We start from the raw sequence: 21,994 nt of genomic DNA, 5'->3' as shown, positions 1-21,994 counted from the left end.
GACAAATCTTTGTCCAACATTTCCTTGAATTTGGAGAATAGATCATAATCACAAAGACTCATATCAGGAGTATAAGGTTATTGCTTCCCACTTGTAGTCAGTGAAAACAGGCTGTGTGGTATGAGGCCCTGCATTGTCAAGGAGTAAGAGCACACCAGCTTCCAATATCTGGCTGCTTCTGATGCATTTTTGTGTGTAATTTCTGAAGAAGAAATATTGCATAGTGGTTTACAGTGGCAATAATGTCATAAGGACCATTTGATCATTGCCTGCACTGTTTACGGTGGTGTGGCAAAGATGGATGCTTCCACTGATCTGATTGTGACTTCAATTCAAATTCATATTCCATATCTCATCAATGAAAACAGTGCATTTTAAGAACTCTTTACCTCTTGTCAGTAACGTGCAGTTAATTGCATTACAGTTTCTCTTGGACTTGGTGCATGGCCTTAGTCGCCCTTGCGCCATAAAAACCAAAATCGAATCAGGCAGTTTCTGTGCACTTTTCTTGTTCATCTGACAACAAATATGGCATCCCTTCAGCAGTGAACAGATGATTTCAGTACTCCAGATTTGTTGACCTTTTCTTAACAGGTCGTACATATACATTCCTCCAGAATGGTGGTAATAATGACTACTGATATTCTCATTCTGCCTAAGTGTTGACTAGTCTTCAACTTTGGTTTGACCTTGATGAAAACTTTGAGACAAATGTGAATTTTTGCTACGAGCTACTGTTGATTTGCCATACACTTCCTGCAACAATTCATAAATTTGTGTCTGTGTTCGACCACATAAATTTTCAATTTTGATAAAAGTTCTTTTTTCTGAAGCCAATCTGACCTGAAGGAACATCACTGTCCACTTTTAAAAGTTCATACTCAAATATTCAGTGCAGAAACTGTTTCAGTAATATTACTGTTGAGGTTAAACTTCAAATTATTATCCTGATGTCAGTTCAAGAACATGGAGTGAGGAGGACGTGTGCAGGGTGTATTACTTTGGGGTAAACCTAAAATTTTTTCTGCACTGTGTATATAGTCAGCTATGGCCAATGCTATATCACACGATATACATGAACACCCCTCCCCCTAAAAAAAACAGTATTATGTACCTGCCAAGTAACGTTGAGTATTGAGAATTTTTCTGAGCAGTTCAGGTTAGATCTTGACACTACTCTTCTTCCCTGCAGTATGCTGTTTGCTTTCTTGTTTAAAGTTTGTATGATAAGCATTTTAAAAATCTCTGTTTCATCTGCATTAAAAGCATTATGGGAGTGATAGTTCTGGCTCAGACATTGTAGTTTTGAAATTTATCTTATATATTCATCAGAAGTCTTCATATCATGGTGAACATGATTTGAAGAAGAATATGTGATATCGTGTTTGCAGATTCATCAAATTTTTGAGCCAGGGTTGTTTTCCCAATGAAAGAGCTTTAGGTTGTAGCAAGGTTCCTGATAGTGGGATGTCATTAGCACTTGCTTTAAATTTTAACTTTTAGTAATCTAAAAATTAAAAATATAGTTATTAACATTACAAGCATACTAAATATTCATGTTATTAACAGCCCTAAGAAGTTGATAACAAGGATGTTCAGTTTGTTTCATTTTACACTTCAGCTTTTCAAAAGCTTGATTTTATTTATTATATGTACTTTAATTAGTGACTGATATTTTATTACCATGTTGCTACCTTCCAAATCTCTGCAGACCTAGAACTTCTGTTTGCATTCACTAATTTTCTTAAATGTTTTAGGGTTTACTCATGGGTTGCATATTTTGGCATTCCAGTCACTTATCTCAGCCTGAATTAGGAACTTTAACATAATAGCAGCTGTGCCAGTTCAAATGATTGTCATTCCAGTTGTATTGAAGTAAATTTCCCTGCTATTGAGCAGATTATACCAAGAGAATTCTAATGTTAAAAAGCTCTAACAATAATGCAAGACACAAAACTGTGGTAAATCATAAAATACAACATTATTCAATTAAATGCAATAAAGTAAAATGGAAATAGTAAAATATCTGAATATAAAACTGTTACAAAACTCACCAGAAATATTAGAAAACATGAAAGAATGAATTATAAAAAAAAAGAAATAAATATATGTCTGTACATTCTTTAAAAACTTGGAAAAGTAGTATTCCAAGTGGTAGTAGTATTAGTAGTGGCAAATGATGGAAGAAAACTTGCCTATGCAACAATGGCGGGACATGCGAGGAACAGTATGCTGCTCTCAAATTTTGTTTCCATCTCGAGTAAACATCAGCTGAAGCAGGTGAAACATTAAAAGAGTCTTTGGGCACTGGAAAGACAAGGCATAGATACCCCACATATATATATATATATATATATATATATGGAGTATCTATGCCTATATTCTATAATATCTGTATTATAGGTAATACCTGATTTCTATAATATCTGTATTATGATTTTGAAGAAAACATATGAGAATGCTACCTCCTTTATTAGACTAGACAAAGACAGTAGGAAATTTAAAATCGAGAAAGGAGTTCGACAAGGAGACACAATATCTCCAAACCTGTTTACTGCTGGCCTTGAGGAAGCTTTCAGAAGATTAGACTGGTCGCAGAAAGGAGTCAGTGTGAATGGAGAGTACCTAAACCATTTACGATTTGCAGATGACATTGTGGTCATAAGCCACGATCCGAAAGAATTAAGAGGAAAATCTTAATCAGTTATGCACAATTAGTAAGGATTTTGGACTAAAGATGAATATGGCTAAAACAAAAGTAATGATGATGAAAAGGTATGCTACAGAAAGGAACATAATGATTGAAGGAGTAGTAATTGAAAAGGTGGAGTCATACTTATCTGGGACAAGTTATTAGCTGTAATAATGATAAATGGCTGGAAGTCAAGAGAAGAATAAATTTTGGATGGATAGCGTTCAGGAAATATATTCACATACTGAAGAGCAATATCCTAGTTTGTCTGAAACGTAAAATTATGAACCAATGTATACTCCCCACCATGACTTATGGAAGTGAAACTTGGGCACTCACCAAAAGAATGGAAGAGAAGCTGAGAACTACACAGCGAACTGGAACGAATTATATTGGGAATCAGACTGTTAGATAAGAAGAGAAACACATGGATTAGCCAGCAAACTCAAGTAAAGGACATTCTTATCAAAACTAAAGAACTAAAATGGTCTTGTGCAGGACACATAGCTCGAAGACATGATGACAGATGGACTAAGAAAATAACAGAATCATATCCAAGAGGAGCTGGAAGACAACAGTGGAGATGGATAGATGAAAGTCATGAGCTTGTGGGTAGTAGATGGATAGGCCTTCATCCTGCAGTGGATTGAAAATGGCTGATGATGATGGTAAATCTATGCTTCCATGTAGCAAAGCTCAGGTAGTTTAGAATGTTTATAGATGGATGTGATTCAGTCATAAAAATCAGTGTTCCTGGAGCTCCAGTCACTCCTGTTACTAGAGAAACTTCTTCTTTAATCGTGAGAGAAGGTCGTTGTATAACAGTGAGACAACTGGCAAAGATGTCGAGAATATCAGTAGGAAGCACACATGGTTCTCCATTACCCTTTGCATATGACACATGCTTGTGCATGCTGGGTACCAAGAGTACTCACATCTGAGCAGCAGCAGGTTCGCATGGAGGTTTGTCATAAGCTGCAATGGATGGTGAGTTTCTGCACAAAGTAATAACAGCAGATGAAACATGACTTAATCATTTTGGCCCAGAGAGTAAATAACAAAGCCCTGTTTGGAAGTCTACATCATCACCACCACTGAAAAAAGCAAAAGTTGTTGCTTGTGCAGGAAAGGTTATAGTCATCTTTTTTTTTTTTTGACATTCAAGGAATGGTTTGCCAGCATGTTGTGCCGTGTTGTACAACTGTTACTGAACCTTACTACAGAACTGTACTGCAAACTTTGCAGGTGGGTGGGTGCTGCATCATGACAGTGCAAGACCTTGCATTGCTTATACTATTGTGTGTTTGGCCAGCATTAATGCCACGTGCGTGCCTTGACCTGCACCCTGCGATTCTTTTATTTCCAAAGTTAAAGGAAGTGCGAGGAAAATATTTCCACTTGTCAGAAGTTATAAAATTGGAGGCAATTCACAGCTACATGTCAAAAAAATGGCATCTACCATATTCTTGAAGAATGGCAGAAAAAAATTTTCAAAAACTTTGAAAAGGACAATCAAAATATGGATCATTAATAAAAATATGTTATGAAAAAGAAAAATATGATAATTCTTTATTGTATGTTCATTCAAAGCCTTAAACACCTTAATCAGATCACCTTGCAGATGCCTAGTCTCCAGAAGCAATTTTTAGAATTGAAGCCTTTCTTGGTAAGAATGCTATTTTCTTCCTTCTTAGCAATCTTGTTTCCCTTCTCTGCAAATTGTGCCATTTGCAGTGGAGTCCTAAAATGAGGTCTCTGGACCTATATGCATCAAGATGTGGCCTAACCATTGCCTTGCACGATGGCATAATCTCACCTCCTTACCCTTGATGGCAAAATTCCTGTGTATCATTGACAAAATGCTGAGCTGGTTTGGCAGCCTGTGTAGCCACTAAAATTTTTGTGCAGTGCCACTAAGCACTCACATAAATATAAAACTAGAACTAAGTTTGGAGAAACCAATTAATGCATGCATTCTTCTTGTATTGCCAACACCAGATTTTACAGACCTACGCCCAGAGATAAGAACTGAGCTAAAACATAAAGAATAGCAACCTGTAGTGAATTATATTTTTGTCCAAAGGCATGGCAATTTTAGAAACTGTAGTGGGACTCAGTTAACACAAAACACATTTTGGATCCATTCTGGCACCTATAATTTTAGGTGTGTATTTGCTTAATGCAAAAATATTGTTTATTTCTAGTAAAAATGAATAGCATGCTGTTTATTGTGATCACAAATAATTTTATCATTTGTGTAACGTCACTTTTATGAAGTCCTGATTAGATGTATTAAAACAAAAAAGAACTATGTTCGTTGTGAGCAGCGTTTTGGTTTATGTTAATGATTTTTGCTCTATTGCAGTTTATGCATGTGCATTGGAGGTAATTGTTTAACAACCCGATTTGTTCTTGAACTCCAATATGTTGTCTCTAATTACTGCTGTGGCTGTGTATAATCATTTATTGTTATCAGTTAAGCTGAGTCCAAAACTGATTCTCTCCCCCCCCCCTATTTTTTTAATGATTAATAGAAGTAAAATTAGTTACAAAGAGTAATCAGTTTGTTGCTAATATTACAACTTTATAGTACACTTGTTAAAATTATAAACATTGTTTAAACCAGCGTTTCCCAATTAAATTTAGTCACGGAACCCTTTTATATTTTGTACAACATAATGGAACCCCTTAAATATTTTTAGCATAGCACATTTAAAAAAAATCAATGCACAGGAGGAAAAAAATTTTCTTGGTTCAAGGTCAAATAACTTTAAATTGAAAATTACATTTTTCCAGGGGAATGCAACTACACATTTTGTCCTCTTTCGTGACCCATAAATAAATGCAGCCGCCTTGTATATACGTGCCTGTCAGGGAAAGAAATGATTTGGTATTAAATGATAATTATGGTATCAGATTCTTTGTTTATTATTATTATTAGCATACAAAAAACATTTCCCACCATGTGAAATACGGATCCAAACATAGAGCATAACCAATCACAGCTGTTTGCACATAGTTTCCTAGTATTTAGGTAGGTAGGTGCGGTAGTATACAGTCAATGTAATGTGCAGGTTCTGGATTACAATTACAAAGGGGTGCCTCCATAGCCAGGTGGGCAGGAGCAGCAGTGCGTAGCACACGCTTCTTGATTAGACCGGGGTTCGAGCCCGTGACCATCAAATACGGAGGATGCTGACTGCCGCATATTCCCGGAGCAATATGGCCTTAGTTGCTAATGCTCCTTAAAAAAAACCAAAAAACAATTACAAAGGCATCAAGATGTGGCCTAACCATTGCCTTACACGATGGCATAATCACCTCCTTAACTACACAAGCTGTGTAGTAAAAGCGACCTGACCCAAATATTGTCCCATCCACCAGATATAAATGTACCTACAATATTTTTAACTTTTAATGTGTAAAATTATTTTAAATTTTTTATTTTTTTGCAGAACCCTTAATTTTACCTCATGGAACCCCAGGGTTCCAAGGAACACCATTTGAGAAACGCTGCTTCAAACTAAACTTTTCAGTTTGATAAAGCTATATAATATTTATCTCTTCCCTCCATATACATATTTCTTCACGTGATGCCATGTTCTGTTCTATGTGTGAACTCTCTAAAGCAAGCGCTACGCCATTAAAACTAATTTCATCAATGTATTTATTTTTTATATATTTAAACTATATAGAAAAAAATATAATTACTGGATTGCTATTTTTACAATTTTAACGAAATTTGGGATCAGTAAAATAGTCTCTCTAAAAGAACTAAATATAAAATTTCATGTCCACTGGAATTAGAGTTTTTATGTATAGACAGGCAGACATGGTGTTTATCATATATATTTATGTGAATGCACCTGAGCATCGTGGAATCTCTCCAATTGTAGTAACAGAAGCGACAAATGGGATAGACAAACCTTTGATCATAATTATGGGAGCATCCTTGGATTCAGAGAGGTCCCCTGTGCAAAGTGAGTAATTACTTATCTGAAAGATTTATTTCTGTTTCAAGGAAAATAAATGGAGTCCATGGTTTAAGAAGAATTATTAAAGAAGGATCAACTTGACAGAATACAGTCGATGCGGAAATCACTCCATGGGTATGTTCAGGGAAGATCTTTTCTGTCCAATATGATTAGCTACTATAACTATTTGTAGTAACAAAGGAACAGGAGGCAAATAAAATTATTTTAACATATACTTAAGTTTCAGTAAAGCTTTTAATACTATTCTACATGTAAGGCCACTATACAAAATTAGTGCCATGCGGCATTGTGGATGAAGCAGTAGTTGAGTGGTAGATTATTATCTTTCTGTACATTAAATAATTTCCCTCCTAGTGATATTTATTCAGCCAATGGGAGAAGAGGGAAGCGGATTAAGTGGGAATATGTAACATATGTAACAGAAGCTTGTTTTACTGTAAAATGAGCTTTTTTTTTTTTTTTTGCTGATCCATTAAGCTTGCTTTCTTGTATCGTTTGCTACCACTAATACTAATTTAAAAGGATATTAATAGTATTGGTGGAATGTACAACCAAACCTTTAGTTGAATACTCAACCATCGTTCCACTTTTAAAGGTAATTTATTACTGAATTGCTTGTGTGTTTGATTCAACCATACCATGTAAATTACTGGCTTTTAAACCTAAAAAAAAAAAAAGTTTAAAGATTTTTCTTTTTAATCAAAAAAAAAAAATGTCATTTTTGATTTGTATTGAAGAATGTGTCATTTGTTGAAAATAGTGGAAAATGAGGTGCAATGGTTGTGCGCACGAACAACTTTAAACTAGTCAAGTTCAAGTAAACTAGTTGAAGCTTTTGAAATCTTAGCGGTTTTTACTTAACTATTTGACTGCTTTAAAGGTCATATCCCACTCAGAAAATTATCAGTGCATCATGTTAATATAATGATTCTGTTAAAAAATAAAGATGTTAGCAGTCCATTTGAAATCACTAATTTTTATTTATTTTACTACTTGGTTATTTATCTTTAAAGGTATATCTAAAATAATTAATTACATCCTTCAAAAAATTAAATTACTTTACTGCTAAAATAATGTATATTTCTATTGTGAATATACTTGCTGCTGGATGTCAGCTAAATGTAATTACTTATAGCAAACGTTGGGACTGTTTGTAATTTCCATTTTAGAATTTTTATATACACACACACACACACACACACACACACACACACACACACACACACACACACACATAATGGGAAATTTTTGCTTTATTTCCTTGACAATTTGGCCAGTTTGTAAATCATCCACAGATATCAGCTATTCTTGATGAGGAAGAAGAGGAATGTCTTCATTTTCTAACCAAACTTGAAGTTGAAGAGTTTGAGGATATAAAATCTGGTTACCGGATCAAGTTTTACTTTGATGAAAATCCTTATTTCGAGAACGATGTTATTGTAAAAGAATTTCATCTTGGCTCCTCAGGTATGTTTTCCTATTAAACATGTAAGAGTAACATGTGTATTGCTGCTGATACAAACCATATGAAATTAAATTAAATGATAAATAGGTAAAGAGTATATTACTGCAGCAAAAAAAAAAAAAAAAAATTTATGAATATTTTACAATTTTTCAAAATTATCAGATTTGGCTTTTAGGTACATTAACATATGTATAAAGCATGTATTTTCACAATGTCCTTAGAAGCAGATGCCAATTGGTGTTTTCAATTTGATTATTGTTTAACCTTTTCGGGAGTACGTACATAAATTGGTTTTCTGAGATCTTTCATATATGATTCAAATAGGGCTTTCTGTTATCTTTGACAAAATCTTTGCCAGAACATCTTACATAACAGAAAGCAGTTCTGAGATACAAACCAGATATTTTAACAAATTACGAACGTTACAGAGTTAACCAAACTTGTAGTAGTACAACTGATATCCCTACAAGCGGGTGCAATGTGTCACCTATCACTTCCTTACATGGGAATAACAGGATTACACAAAACCAGAACGCCGACCAAAATTATATTCCCCCCCCTACCCACTCAATTGAAGTGCAATGTCCCTGCACTTGGTCAGGATGCATTTTTTACTCCTACACAACTAATTCCCCCCCCCCCCCACACACACACACGTGTGACAAACCTTTCTTACATGTTATCAGATTATCAAGTGTCTCTCTTAGAGAAGGGATTAAATAATTTACCACCACATATGCTTCCTAATAAACAGTTGATAGTGGATAGGGAATTTTGTCTTAGAAATATTCCGCAAAAGGATAAACAGCTCTAACATGCCGCGATTACCAAAGTTAAATAAAAATGGAATTGTTGCCTTACAGAAATTACGAAAAAATGAGGGTATTGTTATACTGAGGTCTGATAAAGGGGATACGATAGTTGTCCTTAATAAGACAGACTACGTCTCCGTAGCCGAGTGGGCAGGAGCGGGAGTGCAGTAGCACACGCTCTTTGAGTAGACCGGGGTTCAAGCCCCTGACTGCTGAATACGGTCGATCTGCCAACCTGCACTGGACCAGGGTGGCAGATTATGGTCCATTTCCCTCAGCATGAATTGTTGAGGAGGCTTCCACCCTGCAGTGGGTTGATAATGGCTGCACTTTACTTTTTTTTACATTAATAAACTGGGTAATATTATAACTGACAGTGCTACCTACCAAGAAGTTGATGCCGCCATATTTAACAATCTTGTCAATTGATACAATAAATCTCTTACCTTATATTGAAAAAAATATTATATCTCAATGGCTCAACTGAAACAGCTTAAGGTTATAACATAAAATGTACCTGTTCTTTTTGGACAGGTAAAGCTCCATAAACCAGAGAAACCCATTCGACTTAGTCTCCTATAAGGACTCTGCATTCTCACCCTCGACTATACATTTGTATCACATCATAAAACTGTTTAGACAAGTACTGAAATTCAGTATCAAGAATTACAATACTTTAATCACTAGTCTAAAAGATTGCAAGATTGTACATTAAATCAAATTATTTTCATTGGACATTATTTCGTTATATACACACATTGATGTAGCATATGTGTTAAACATAATTTGGGAGTTATTGAATGACGACACTATTGGCATTAATCAGACCAGGTTACTTAAAAAAGAAATTTTTGATTTGGTTAAACTTTTAACAGAAGCAAATAACATTTCTTTCCAGGACAAAATTTATAAACAAATTTTCGGTTTGCCGATGGGTCTTAGGCTCAGTGGCCTAATAGCAGATCTCTGCTATTAGGCCACTATTTCAGTACTTGACAAAATTGAGCAGATACATTTATCACCGATTCTTCCCCATATTACATATTGTGGGAGGTACCTAGATGATAACACTACAAATGATGTTCTAAAGACATTTAAGACATTCAATTGCAATATTCATATGCAATTGAACTTTAAAACATGTAGTTACAAGTTAACTTTACAACAAGTTAACATGTGGAGACTAGGACAATTAATTGCCTAAATTTTACACTCATAAGGGAGGGGGAGAAAACATATCATTCAAGATTTATCACAAACCTACCACACTGGGATGTGGTAGGTTTGTGATACTACACCATGGTTTTTGAGGTTGTCATAGACATTCTCTCAGATATGCCAGACAAGCTGTACTTGCTACCTGGGAGCTAAAACGCTAATGGAACTGATATTCAGGTGATATTCAAGTCAGTGCACCCAATTTCGGCTAAGTCTGGACAGTGTGTGACAGCCAAATCCTCTGCTTGCACCATCACGATGGTGGGACTGTTAGTAATCTTGGGTATAACCCCCATGCGCAAGCACACTGTGGATGACCACCACCCAGGTGTGAACCAACATAAGCAGGGCTCGAGGTGTGGTTCCCATACCACACAGAGGAATTTCACCCCATCTGTGTTACTAGGCAATACTAGGTGGTAGATGACTCCTAACTGGTGCAATACCATGACTTTGCTTATTGGAGGCATGAAGTGATGGAACCCATGTTTAGTCTCCAGAGCTAAGTTCTGGTCAACCCTTCCCCATCTCTTTCATCATGCAGTTCGACTGATGACTTTTTAGGTTATGATGAACATCATGACGAGGTCCAACTTTCCTTCCATTTCGAAGGTGCAGCTCTAAAACGTACGCAGGCCGGCCGCTAGTTAGTACAACAGACCAAACCTGTTGGTAACTCTCTAGGAGACTTCTGGATCGACTAGTGTATAATCTTGCTACCTCTACTCTGCCAGATAGTGATTGGAGAGAATCCGAGTTGTGTGCATGCGTGTGGGGCATTGTTGAGGCCACGTTATGTCAAGAATCTGGGTATATTCTTACCATGTATATACCACATCCAAAAATTTCATAACTTCATACAGCATATTTTCCCACCCACTGCTTTTCTTACTATTGAATACACCATGAATTGTCAAAACTAATAGAGTAAGCTTATCGGTAAAAAAGATCTAAACCTTCCAAACACTTCCTAGTTCATTTCACAAATATACATGGTCTCAGTTCTAATCTCAATGATATCCATTTCCACTTGCAGTCTGCCAAACCCCATGTACTTTTTCTGACAGAATCTCAGTTATCGGTTGATTCAACTACTACTCAATCTCAGTTACCCAAATTATTCCCTGTATGATTTCTTTCGCCTCAAAGGTGTTACTTGTGCATATGTACGTTCCGATATTCCCTGTCCCGTTGGAATCTCCTCTTTTCAGGCTTCTCTGGTCTAAAATCTCTCAACCTCATTCTGTCAAATTCATCCATTGTATCTACCATTCTCCGAACTCCACTAATCACTTGGAACTCCAGTCCAACTTTCCTAACGATGAGGAATTTTCATTGCTGATAAAAATAGTTTACAACTCCAGCTGGTCGAAATGCTGAGGCTTTTGTAATTACTAATGACCTCGCACAGGTTGTTCATTTACCTACCAGAATACTGGACAGTCCCAACCATACAGCCAACATGCTTGATCTAATTCTCACAAACAACCCTTCTAAGTACAGTCAGTCCTCGTATAACATGTGTTTACACTACACGAATTCAATCATACACGATTTATAAATGGGGGAACGATATCTCATATAACACGAACTGAATTCGCTTATGCACGATTCGCCTTTGTGTTTACAAGACATGGCAGTCAAACGCAGAATCGCCCCAACTGAACGCAACGCGATAGTAATAAAGAGAAGATTCTGAAAATGTATTTATGTTTTTTGTATCAGTGAAGGGGGAAACACATTTCACCATAATAACTTAAAAACCAACACAATTCCAGCTATCGGTATAATCGCAAATGCAATTAGATCGAATTTACTACCAGTTTATAACAGATTCCACTAGCAGAAACACAACTGGAAATTGTTTTATTGTTTTATGGTAGTAACCCCTAGAAATGAGCTTTAGTAAAATGTGAGGTGTTAATAGTGTATCTCTGCCTTTACGGTGTTGTTTATTCAGTTGCTACACGCACGCAGCTTTATGTGTATCAAGCATGCCTCCTCGTTTTGTAATTGTGCTTTATTCCCTAAAAATTAGTAAAATACTTAAAAGGTGAAAAGAGGAAGTGTCCTGGTGAAGACACTACAGATTCAGAGAGAAAAAGAAAAGCAATATCGATAAACAGAGGTGGACTGAGTCAAAAATTCTTGCCCGGGAAAATTTGTAGTGGGCTCATACTATGGTTTATGGCCAAAATCACACTGGGGTTTCCCCGGTAAGGCTTATGGCCAGTTCGCCTCTGTTGATAGAGAAAAAATATGAAATTGTGAAACGCTTTGAGCGAAATGAAAGACCATGTGATATTGCATGTTCTACAGACCTAAATGAGGCAACGCCGAGAATTACAAAGAATGCAGAGAAGATAAAAGCAACTTTCATAGCAGGAACAACTCAAAGTGTAATTAAAATCCATTAGATTAAGACACAAAGAATTGGAAGAGATGGAACGGATGTCATCTGTTTGGATAGAAAATCAAACAAAAAACAAGTTTGCTTACGATAGAAGCAAAAGCATTAGCAATATTTTATTACGTAATAGTCGTAATAAAATACTTACGTATTTTATTGCGATTATTTATTGTGTTTGGTAATGTTTTGGTTACAAATGTGTGTTCAATCTTGGGTGGTCGGCACCTAATCCTATTTATTCCATAGAGCCTGTTGTTTATATTGCACGATTTTGCATTGTACGAGGGTTTCTAGGAACACAACTATCGTGCTATACGAGGACTGACTACATGGTCAAAGTGAGTGGTCCTTCTGGCACCTCAGATCACAACTTGGTGATTGTATCTTCTCCAATGGAGCCGTTATCTCATGGCTATTCCCAACCTTGTGTTGTTTGGCATTACAAGAATGCAAAATGGGATGATCTGCAAGATTTCTTTTCCCTTGTCAGATTACTGTTTCAAAACTTCTGATGTTAACGTTTCCTCAGATCGTGTCAATGAAATTATTCTTGCAGGAATGGAATCCTTGATTCCACACTCCACTTTAAAATCTCATCCTCTATCTAAACTTTGGTTTTCCAATAAATGTGCTAAGGCTGTTCAAGAGAAGAACGTTGCATATCGTAATTGGCTATTTTCCAATTCTTCAGTTTCATTTTCTGCCTACATCAAAGCTCACAACAATTGTAAAGCAGTTATTAATCAGTCCAAACTAAATTTTGAACAGGCTAAGAGTAGAAAACTTGCTTCTTGCCCTAATGGTAACCAAGCATTCTGGTCTCTTGCAAAAGCTATTGGCCCTACTTGTGTCAAAACCAGATGGTTCTGTTGTTACTTCAGCCAAGGATAAAGCTGACTTGCTAGTATCCCATTTTTCTTCCAACTCATGTATTAATGATCTTAGTGAAACAGCTCCCACCATTCTCAACACGCTCCATTCACTGCCTCCTGTGGTCTTCTGTCGAAAGGATGTTAGAAGGATTTTGACGAGTCCTGGTGGTATTTCTCCACTTGTTCTCAAAATCTGTGCTCCTGAATTTACTCCTGTTCTTTGCCACCTTTTTTCACTTTCTTATTCCAAAGGTGTTTTTCCTTCTGCTTGGAAATTTGCTCATATCCCGCCATTTCCTAAAAAGGATGACAAATCCCTCCCATCAAATTATTGTCCCATTGCAATTACTTCTACTCTTTCTAAAGTAATGGAGAAGTCAATTAACCGTCAACTCTTAACTACCTAAAAACGGTGGTTTAAGAGTTGTTTTTGGTCTGATCAATGATTGCCACTATGGATTCCGTCAGTGTTGATCCACTGTTAGATATTCCGGCTTATGTTACCCATTTATGGACAAATTCAATGGAAAAGTTTGGTGAAACACAAGCAGTTGCTCTTGACATCTCAAAGGCTTTTAATAGTGTTTGGCATAAATGTGTTCTAAACAAGTTTCCATCTTATGGTTTGCCAACTGTTTTTTTGTAATTGGTTATCCAATTTTCTCTCTGATTGCTCACTGAGGGTGATGGTAGTTGGCTCTGTCTTCTAAGTTCTCCACTAATGCTGGTGTCCCCCAAGGTTTAATTCTTTTCCTCTTGTATATTAATGACCTTCTTCTTCCATTGACTGGTAATCCTATCCATAGTTTTGCCAATGATAGCACATTGCATTCTACTTTCCAGTTCGAGAAACCTTGCCCTGCTCAATCAGCTTCAACTTCTCGAAAATCTGCTACCAATTCCTTAAATGCCGATCTTCAGGTAATTCTCCAGTCGGGCAAAGATAACTTGGTTGATTTCAATCCTTCTAAAACTCAATCTTGTCTTATATCTCGCAAAAAGAATTCTTATGCTTATCTTCGGTGACACTCCGATTTCCAAGCAAGATTATATATCTCGTTTGGGGATTACCCTGACTTCTAATCTCTCTCTCTTGGCACAAGCACATTACAAATATTACTTCCTCTACATTTAAAAAACTTGGTTTTTGCTCTTGGTGTTACTTTTCTTCCAAACAGCTGTTCACTCTGTACAAATCGCAAATCCGCCATACCATGGAATATTGTTCCCACATCTGGGGCGGTGCTCCAAAAATCCCTTGAAGAAATTAATATGAGGGGCCCCGTCAAGCTGTCAGCTCCCCAGCTCAACGGCAGAACTGACTCCTGTGCACAGGCAATCTCCAAGGCAGAATGCACTAGTCCCAAAGGAACATTTTATTGTTGGTAACTTAACTGTCAGGGAGACGGGGAATATACTATGCAAGAAGGATAGGTAAAACAGGACCAGGGTATGTCTGCCAGGGGCAAACGTTAATGACGTTGTAGAACAGATATCAACTTTTAAGGGCACAAAAGGTGATATTGTTGTACACATTGGAACTAATGACATTAAGAGTAAAAGGTCTGCAGATTTACTCAACAAGTACAGGTCAGTGATGAAAAAACGTCGTGAGTTAGGATTGAATGTGAAATTTTCTGCATAGGCACAATAGGGGGGAGTATATGATGAGAGCCTTGTTGATCAATTCGGCCCTGGAGAGATTGTGCAAGGCTCAGGGAGCAGAATTTTTTTCAGCCTGGTCTGTGCTTGTTGACAGGAGAGACTGCTTCTACAGGGATGGGGTAAACTTAAATAGAAAGGGTGCAAGAATATTTGCTGGTGCTATCGAGGCAGTCTTAGATGGGTCAGAAATCTGCTAGCTTGTGGGATACACAAACTAAATGGTTAACAGTAGCCGCAGGCAAAGGCAAAAGTGATTCTTGCACTGCTTCTACAAAGGGTACTAGGAAAGTTTTTCAATACAGCTTTGTTTATTTAATTTTTTCAAAGTAATTTCCTCTACATTCAATACACCTCTCCATCCTCCGAAACCAATCTTTAAACCAGTTCTGCCAAGTTTCACTAGGGAGTAAAGCACACTCGTTGTCCCAAGCCCGTAGAAGGTCCTCATCACTGGAAAACCGCCTCCCTTTTAGCTTCATTTTCACATGCGGGAACAGTGCAAATTGGCAGGGAGCAAGGTCTGGGCTGTAGGGAGGGTGGGTGCTCGAGGTTTCAGTCCTGTCGTGGTCAAATATTCGGTGCAGGCTTTGGCGCGGTTAGCTGGAGCATTATCGTGATGGAGGTACCAGGTGTCTATTCTTGACTTTGGCCGCAGGTTCTTCATAGATCCAATGACTTTAGGCAGGCATTGTTCAGATACCACTTAGCTGTGACTGTCTTCTGCATGTCCAAAACGACACGTTCCACAATTCCACTCGATTTGAAAAATACAGCTATCGTTTTCTTCTTTACAGATCGGGATTTTCTGACAATTACGGGTGTGTCGTCATCATCAAAGACCCAAACTTTGTTTTGAGCCTTGGTCGGCAGATCGTAATAGTACAGCCATCTCATCACCTGTCACGATGTTGTTCACATACCGAGATTGTCCCTTATCAAACTTTTTTAACATCTCCCGGCACCAAGTCACACATCGTGTCATCTGCTCTTCAGTCAGTTGATGCGGCACCCAGAGAGAACAAAGTTTCTTCACGTGCAAATGATCTTGCAGAATCGAACGAATTGCTGGTGCATTTAGGCCCAAAGTATCCTCTATCTGTTGGTAGGTCACCGCCTGTTTTCGTCATGCATTTTCCTCACAGCAGTAACATTTTCCTCCGTAACTGACGTTCGTGGCCTTGCCGGCCTCTCAGAATCCTCCAGAGTGAAATTTCCCCTTTGGAATTCTCTATACCACCTGAATATCGTTGTACGATGTGGACAATCATCATCTAGTGCAAGAGTCATTTCTTCTAAGCACTGGTCTATGGTTAAACCACGCACTAAATTATACCGCAAAACTGTCCTTATCTCATTTCGTGACCACGATGCCATCGCAAGCACTTTACACTCTCACTACTAATGAATAGCTGAGCCCATCGACTTGGCATGGCGGCTACTGTGCACGTATGAACATGTCTCAACATGCAGCAACAAGCAGCTTCCTGTGATTCATTGTTGCGTCATATTGCAAAACTTTCCTAGTACCCTTTGTATCAGAATGAGTAGCAGCATGGAAAGCAAGGCAATATAAATTTCCAGGACTGTTGGGAGCAAATAAATACATGGGCTATGTTAGGGTAACTAAAAGTAGAAACAGGTGCGTGTACACCAATGCTAGGAGTATAGTTAAAAAATTTGATGAGCTGAAGTGCCAGTCAAGTCATCAAAGGCAGATATTGTTGGGATATCAGAGATGTGGTGTCACACAGATATATAAGCAGTGCAGAATTGGAATTTGGAGAGTACAATGTGTATGGAAAGGATAGACAGGACAGGAAGGGGGGGGGTTATGCTGTTGGTTAAGAAACACAAAATCTAAGGAAGTGCTTCCAATTGATGTTGGTGAGCAATGCAATGTTGAGTCTGTTTGGTGTGACATAAGCACTGGGAAAGGAAAAATGAGAGTAGGTGCATGTTATAGGTGTAATGAATCTGAAGAGTATAATGAGTAATTGTGCAGAGAAATAGAGTGGGCCAGTAAATTAGAATATCTTATAATGGGGGGATTTTAACTTTCCAGATATTGACTGTAACTTGTGGGTTGGTCACTAGCAAAACTTTTTTGAAATGGATGTCAGATGCCAGGCTCGAAGCAGAGAAGAAAAATGTATGGGATGCATATAAGTTATCAGGTTACACAGAAGCCTATGGCAGATATAAACTACTCTATAATCAAGTCACAAAGCAGGTTAGGCAGTCAAAGGCAGATTACAAGAAATCGTTGGCAAAGGATGCAAAGAAAAACAGCAAAGATTTCTTTACTTATGTAAACTCTAGAAGGAAAGGGATGATTCGGATTGGACCACTTAACATAGATGGATTGACTATTGATGATCATGCTCAGGTAGCTGATAAACTGAATGAGTATTTTGCGTCTAAATTCACACACAAGGAGTTATTCAATGAGGGGAATGCCAGATGTTCATCAAACACTTAACAGGCAGCCAAGTGATTTTGTAATAATTGACAGCAACGTGGAGGGGAAATTGTTGAAATTAAACATAAGGAAAGCACGCGGGGTGGGCGGGATCTGTCCAGTTAAAGTAAAGGAGGTGGCAGCAAAGCAAACCCTTAGCCATAATTATGAGAGCATCCTTGAACTCAGGGGAGGTTCCCACAAACTGAAGATGTTCCAATGTATCCCCAATTCACAAAGGGAGATTGAAGGGTGACACGAGTAATTACAGACCAGTTAGTTTAACTTCTGTTCCGGGTAAAATAATGGAGTCACTGGTTAAAGATGCATTGCAGGATTGTTTAGACAAGGCGGCAGTAATATTTAAGACACGGCATGGGTTTGTTAAAGGGTGGTCTTGTCTGACCAATTTCATTGGATACTATGATGTCATAAAGGAACTGAATGTCAAAAATAATTTTGATATCATATACTTGGATTTCAAAAAAGCTTTTGATACTGTTGCACATGGAAGACAGCTGTACAAACTGGAGCAGTATGTCATTAAGAGTAAAGGGATGGTTGAGTGGGAGACAACAGAGAGTGGTAATCAGTGGACACTGTTCTTCGTCAATGAATGTTATTAGTGGAGTTACCTGGGGATTGGTGCTGGGCCCATTGTTGTTTTGTGTATTCATCAATATTTTGATGAAGGTGTATCAGTTTAGTGTCGAAGTTTGCAGTGATACAAAGGTTGGCAGGGTTGTTAATGTTGTTGTTGTTTTGGTTTTTAAGAGCATTAGCAACTAAGGCCATATTGCTCTGGGGATATGCGGTGGTCATTGCCTGACCTTTCCACATCCTCCGTATTTGGTGGTCACGGGCTCGAACCCCGGTCTAATCAAGAAGCGTGTGCTACTTACTGCTGCTCCTGCCCATACCTGGCTGCGGAGGTGCCAAGGGGGTTGTTAATGACAGTAAAGATAGTATGCTAGTCCAACTGGATCTAGATAAGTTGGGCAAATGGGCTGAGAAGTGGCAACTGAAGTTTAACATTGACAAATGTGAAGTACTGCATATGGGTAGCAATGACCCAAGAGAAAAGTACCAACTGGGAACCAACTCAAGGAAGTGGAAAGTGAAAAAGACCTGGGAGTAATTATGGAGTCAAATATGAAGTTTGCTGGACAGTGCAGACAGGCTGCCAGGCAGGGACAGGGAGGTGATTATCCAGTTGTACAAGGCAATGTTCAGGCCATGCCTTGAGTACTTCATACAGTTCTGGAGGCCTCATTTTAGGAAGAATGTAGAGTTGTTTGAACATGTACAGAGAAAGGCAGCAAGATTGGTGAATGGAACAAATGGGTCTTCTTACTAAGAAAGGCCTAAGTTCTGCGAATTGCAGCGGCTGGAGACTTGGAACCTGCAATGTGATCTGATTGAGGTGTGTACGGCCTTGAATGATTTGAGCACACTGAAATTTGTTAGGATTCTTTCGCTTGCTCAGATTACAAACCTGAGGGGACATAAATTGAAAAAAAAAAATTGAGCAAAGACAGTTGTTGAATAGATGTATGAACTTTTTTTTTTTTTTTTTTTTTATTACTACTACTACTAATATTTAGCCAAATGGCCTTTGATGATGATATTAATCAGCCAGGAAACTAAGTAATTCAATTTCTTCATGTAGGAAATGTTTCTAGAGTGATTCCCCAAAATAATTCCACTTAGCAAATGAATTTTTGTCTATTTTGACAACACTACTTACTTATCGATCTTCTAAACTGATAAAAATATATATATCTGGTTCCATTATGACTAATGTTTTATCAGTTAAAGCATTGGAAGTTGCCCATGGATTGCATCCTCTATTAATGTTTGTCAATTGTTTTCATTTTCTACAACGTTGCTGTCACACTTGATTCTTCCATTTTCGGTGTTGATAGATGGTTTCTTCCTGAACTCTGTACTAACCAAAGAAGTTTAAGTTGTTATTTATACCCATTTATTGGAGCTTTGCAATATGCTTTGTTGCAGTAACTAACCCATGCTGGATTTTTCGCATTCTTGCTTGAAGGAGCCCTCATGTTTTGTCCAAATCTTGCAGTATTATACTCTCTATACTTATTCCTGTTGGAGCCTAACTCTATAGCAGCTTTCTAAAATATTTATCTTGTTGGATTGATAATATTGAGGATAGAATTGTAAATTTTGTCTATCAGTTTTCTTCACAAAGTAAAACATTGCACACTGCCTCAGAGGATCATTGGAAATGCATTAAATATTTTGAAAAAAATAATTTTTTTATATATAGGGGTTTAATGTATAGGTAGCTGCTATTATTGTTAAGGTTTTTTTATTTCACCCTGTATTGTATGATTATTTTAATGTTAAACAGGTTGCTTGGTAAAGCTTTCTGAAATTCCTTACAAAATTGTTGAGCAGAGAGTGAACAGTATACAGTATAACCAGTCTTTATTTCTCCTTATAATATAGATCCATGTGTGCCCAAATATAAGTGACTTTTATTACTTTTCAAAGTAGTTTTAGTTGACCTTAAGGGGAAAAAATCATCATTGAATTGACTGTATCTGATATACAGTTTCTTGTTATTACCAAGGAATGATGGTTTAGTGCAACGCTGTTTTCTGTCATTACTACGTTAGGAGTTTATTGTCCCTCCTGTAACAGTGACTGCTTGGGTTTAAGCTCTCTTAGAAATGAGTAACTAATCTTTTTTTAACCAAATAACATTGCCCAGTAGATAAATCCATTATTTATTAAAACTGTCTGATGATGGGTCCAAATAATTCCGAAACTAGTCACAACAGACCTTTGATTTTCAAGAAATAACAGATTCATCCACCAGATGATACTGTTTGATTGAAAGCAATATTAGATGCTTTAAGTTGACTCATGGATAAACATGGTCATTTTTAAATAGCTTAAACCTGAGCTCTGTTACTGTCACAGGAAAGACAGTATGGTTCCCAGGCAGTAATGACAGATAAAAAACAATATATACTATAGCATTGTCATAGACCATTTTTTTTTCCTACTTTTGTTTTAGCTTAGCCACATTATAATCCATCCTATTAATAATTCAAATGTCAAAATATGATCTTTATAAACAAAAACAATAGTTTTTGTTTATTTATTTATTATTGCATTTATAGTGTTGCAGTCAGAAAAATTGCTCATGACAAAATAAAATAATGAAATAAGTTAGAAAATTAGATATAAATTAATAAATTAGAATTAAAGTGGAATGCAGCTTTGTCAGTTAGATGTAGTCAGCTTTCTTGAATGGTCTGTAGGGATATAGAGAGAGAGCTCAAATGTTATGTAACCCACACTCATCCGAAAGCAGCTGCTCCTAAAATTATTTTGTTGCTGCTTGACTGCCTTTATTTGTTACTTTGACAGGTACTGAAATTCACTGCTTTTTATTTTATTTATTTATTTATTTATTTATTATTTTTTTTTTTTTGTAAGGAAAATTCAAAAATAAGAATTTTGTTTTATCTTTGGGATGGATGCCATACAGTTGCAATTAGAGGTGGGGGGGGGGATCTCTGCATCAAAGTGATTAAAGATAGTAACCCCTCAGAGATCTCTAAGCAAAAAATGAGACAGGGTTTAAGGGTTCATGCCAAGCCATTTTACACATCTAGAACAAGGCAAACTGCAGCTTTCCAAAACCTCTCCCTACTAGCAACTCTATCTTTTTAACCCTTTGGTGAGTAAAAAAATATATATAGGGTGAGTCATAAGTCACTTTGCCATTTGTTTTTAAAAATGTAGTCTATGGTTTTAAACCTGCTAGGAAACAAAAATGTAAATAAAGACTACACTTTATTTTGCATCTGCCTCTTTCAAAATATTGGCTTTGCACCTTGAAACAAGAAATGAGTTTTTTTTTTTTATTATTTGACAAACGTTCAAACACAACTGCCCATCATTTGCTGCAAATTCTTCAGTAATTATTGTTTTCATCATCTCAATGGAGTTATGTTTTCAGGCATGCACCCTATCTTTTTAAATGTCTCCATAAAAGATAACCCATTGGCATTAAATCTGGATATCGCAAAGTGCACTCAGTTGGTTTGGAATTTTTCATCCAGAAAACTCAATTAAGGAATAATGGGCAGGTGCACTATCCTGCATAAAATATAGATCTTTTCCAATTGTCGACCAGACAAAATCCTTTAGCATTGCAAGGTAACTCTCATCTTTGACACTTCCATAAATAAATAAATCCCTGTGACACATTCCTAGCAAATTTCAACCCAGACAGTCACTCCTGGCAGGTTCAGTTCTTGCAGAACATGGGGATTGTTGACAGCCGAATAAACGCAGTTATGCCTATTTGCATGAACATTTAATTTATAAATCACTTCATCTGTCCATGTGATTTGATTAATCATG

At 37.1% G+C, this 21,994-nt stretch overlaps 1 protein-coding gene across 1 annotated transcript in view; it reads left to right on the top strand.

Annotated features, from left to right (window-relative positions):
* Positions 1–21,994, top strand: part of LOC150076220 (protein SET-like) — a 92,029-nt gene that overhangs the window by 31,866 nt on the left and 38,169 nt on the right. The window contains exon 2 of the mRNA XM_090387768.1: positions 7,965–8,154. Within this exon, the coding sequence (XP_090243894.1) occupies positions 7,965–8,154 (190 nt within the window). The remainder of the gene's footprint in view (positions 1–7,964; positions 8,155–21,994) is intronic.

This window comes from Mastigoproctus giganteus, chromosome 13 (assembly GCF_048544385.1).
Source record: "Mastigoproctus giganteus isolate SK-2022 chromosome 13, ASM4854438v1, whole genome shotgun sequence".
Lineage (NCBI taxonomy): Eukaryota > Metazoa > Arthropoda > Arachnida > Uropygi > Thelyphonidae > Mastigoproctus > Mastigoproctus giganteus.
This window is presented reverse-complemented; position numbering and strand designations above follow the sequence as displayed.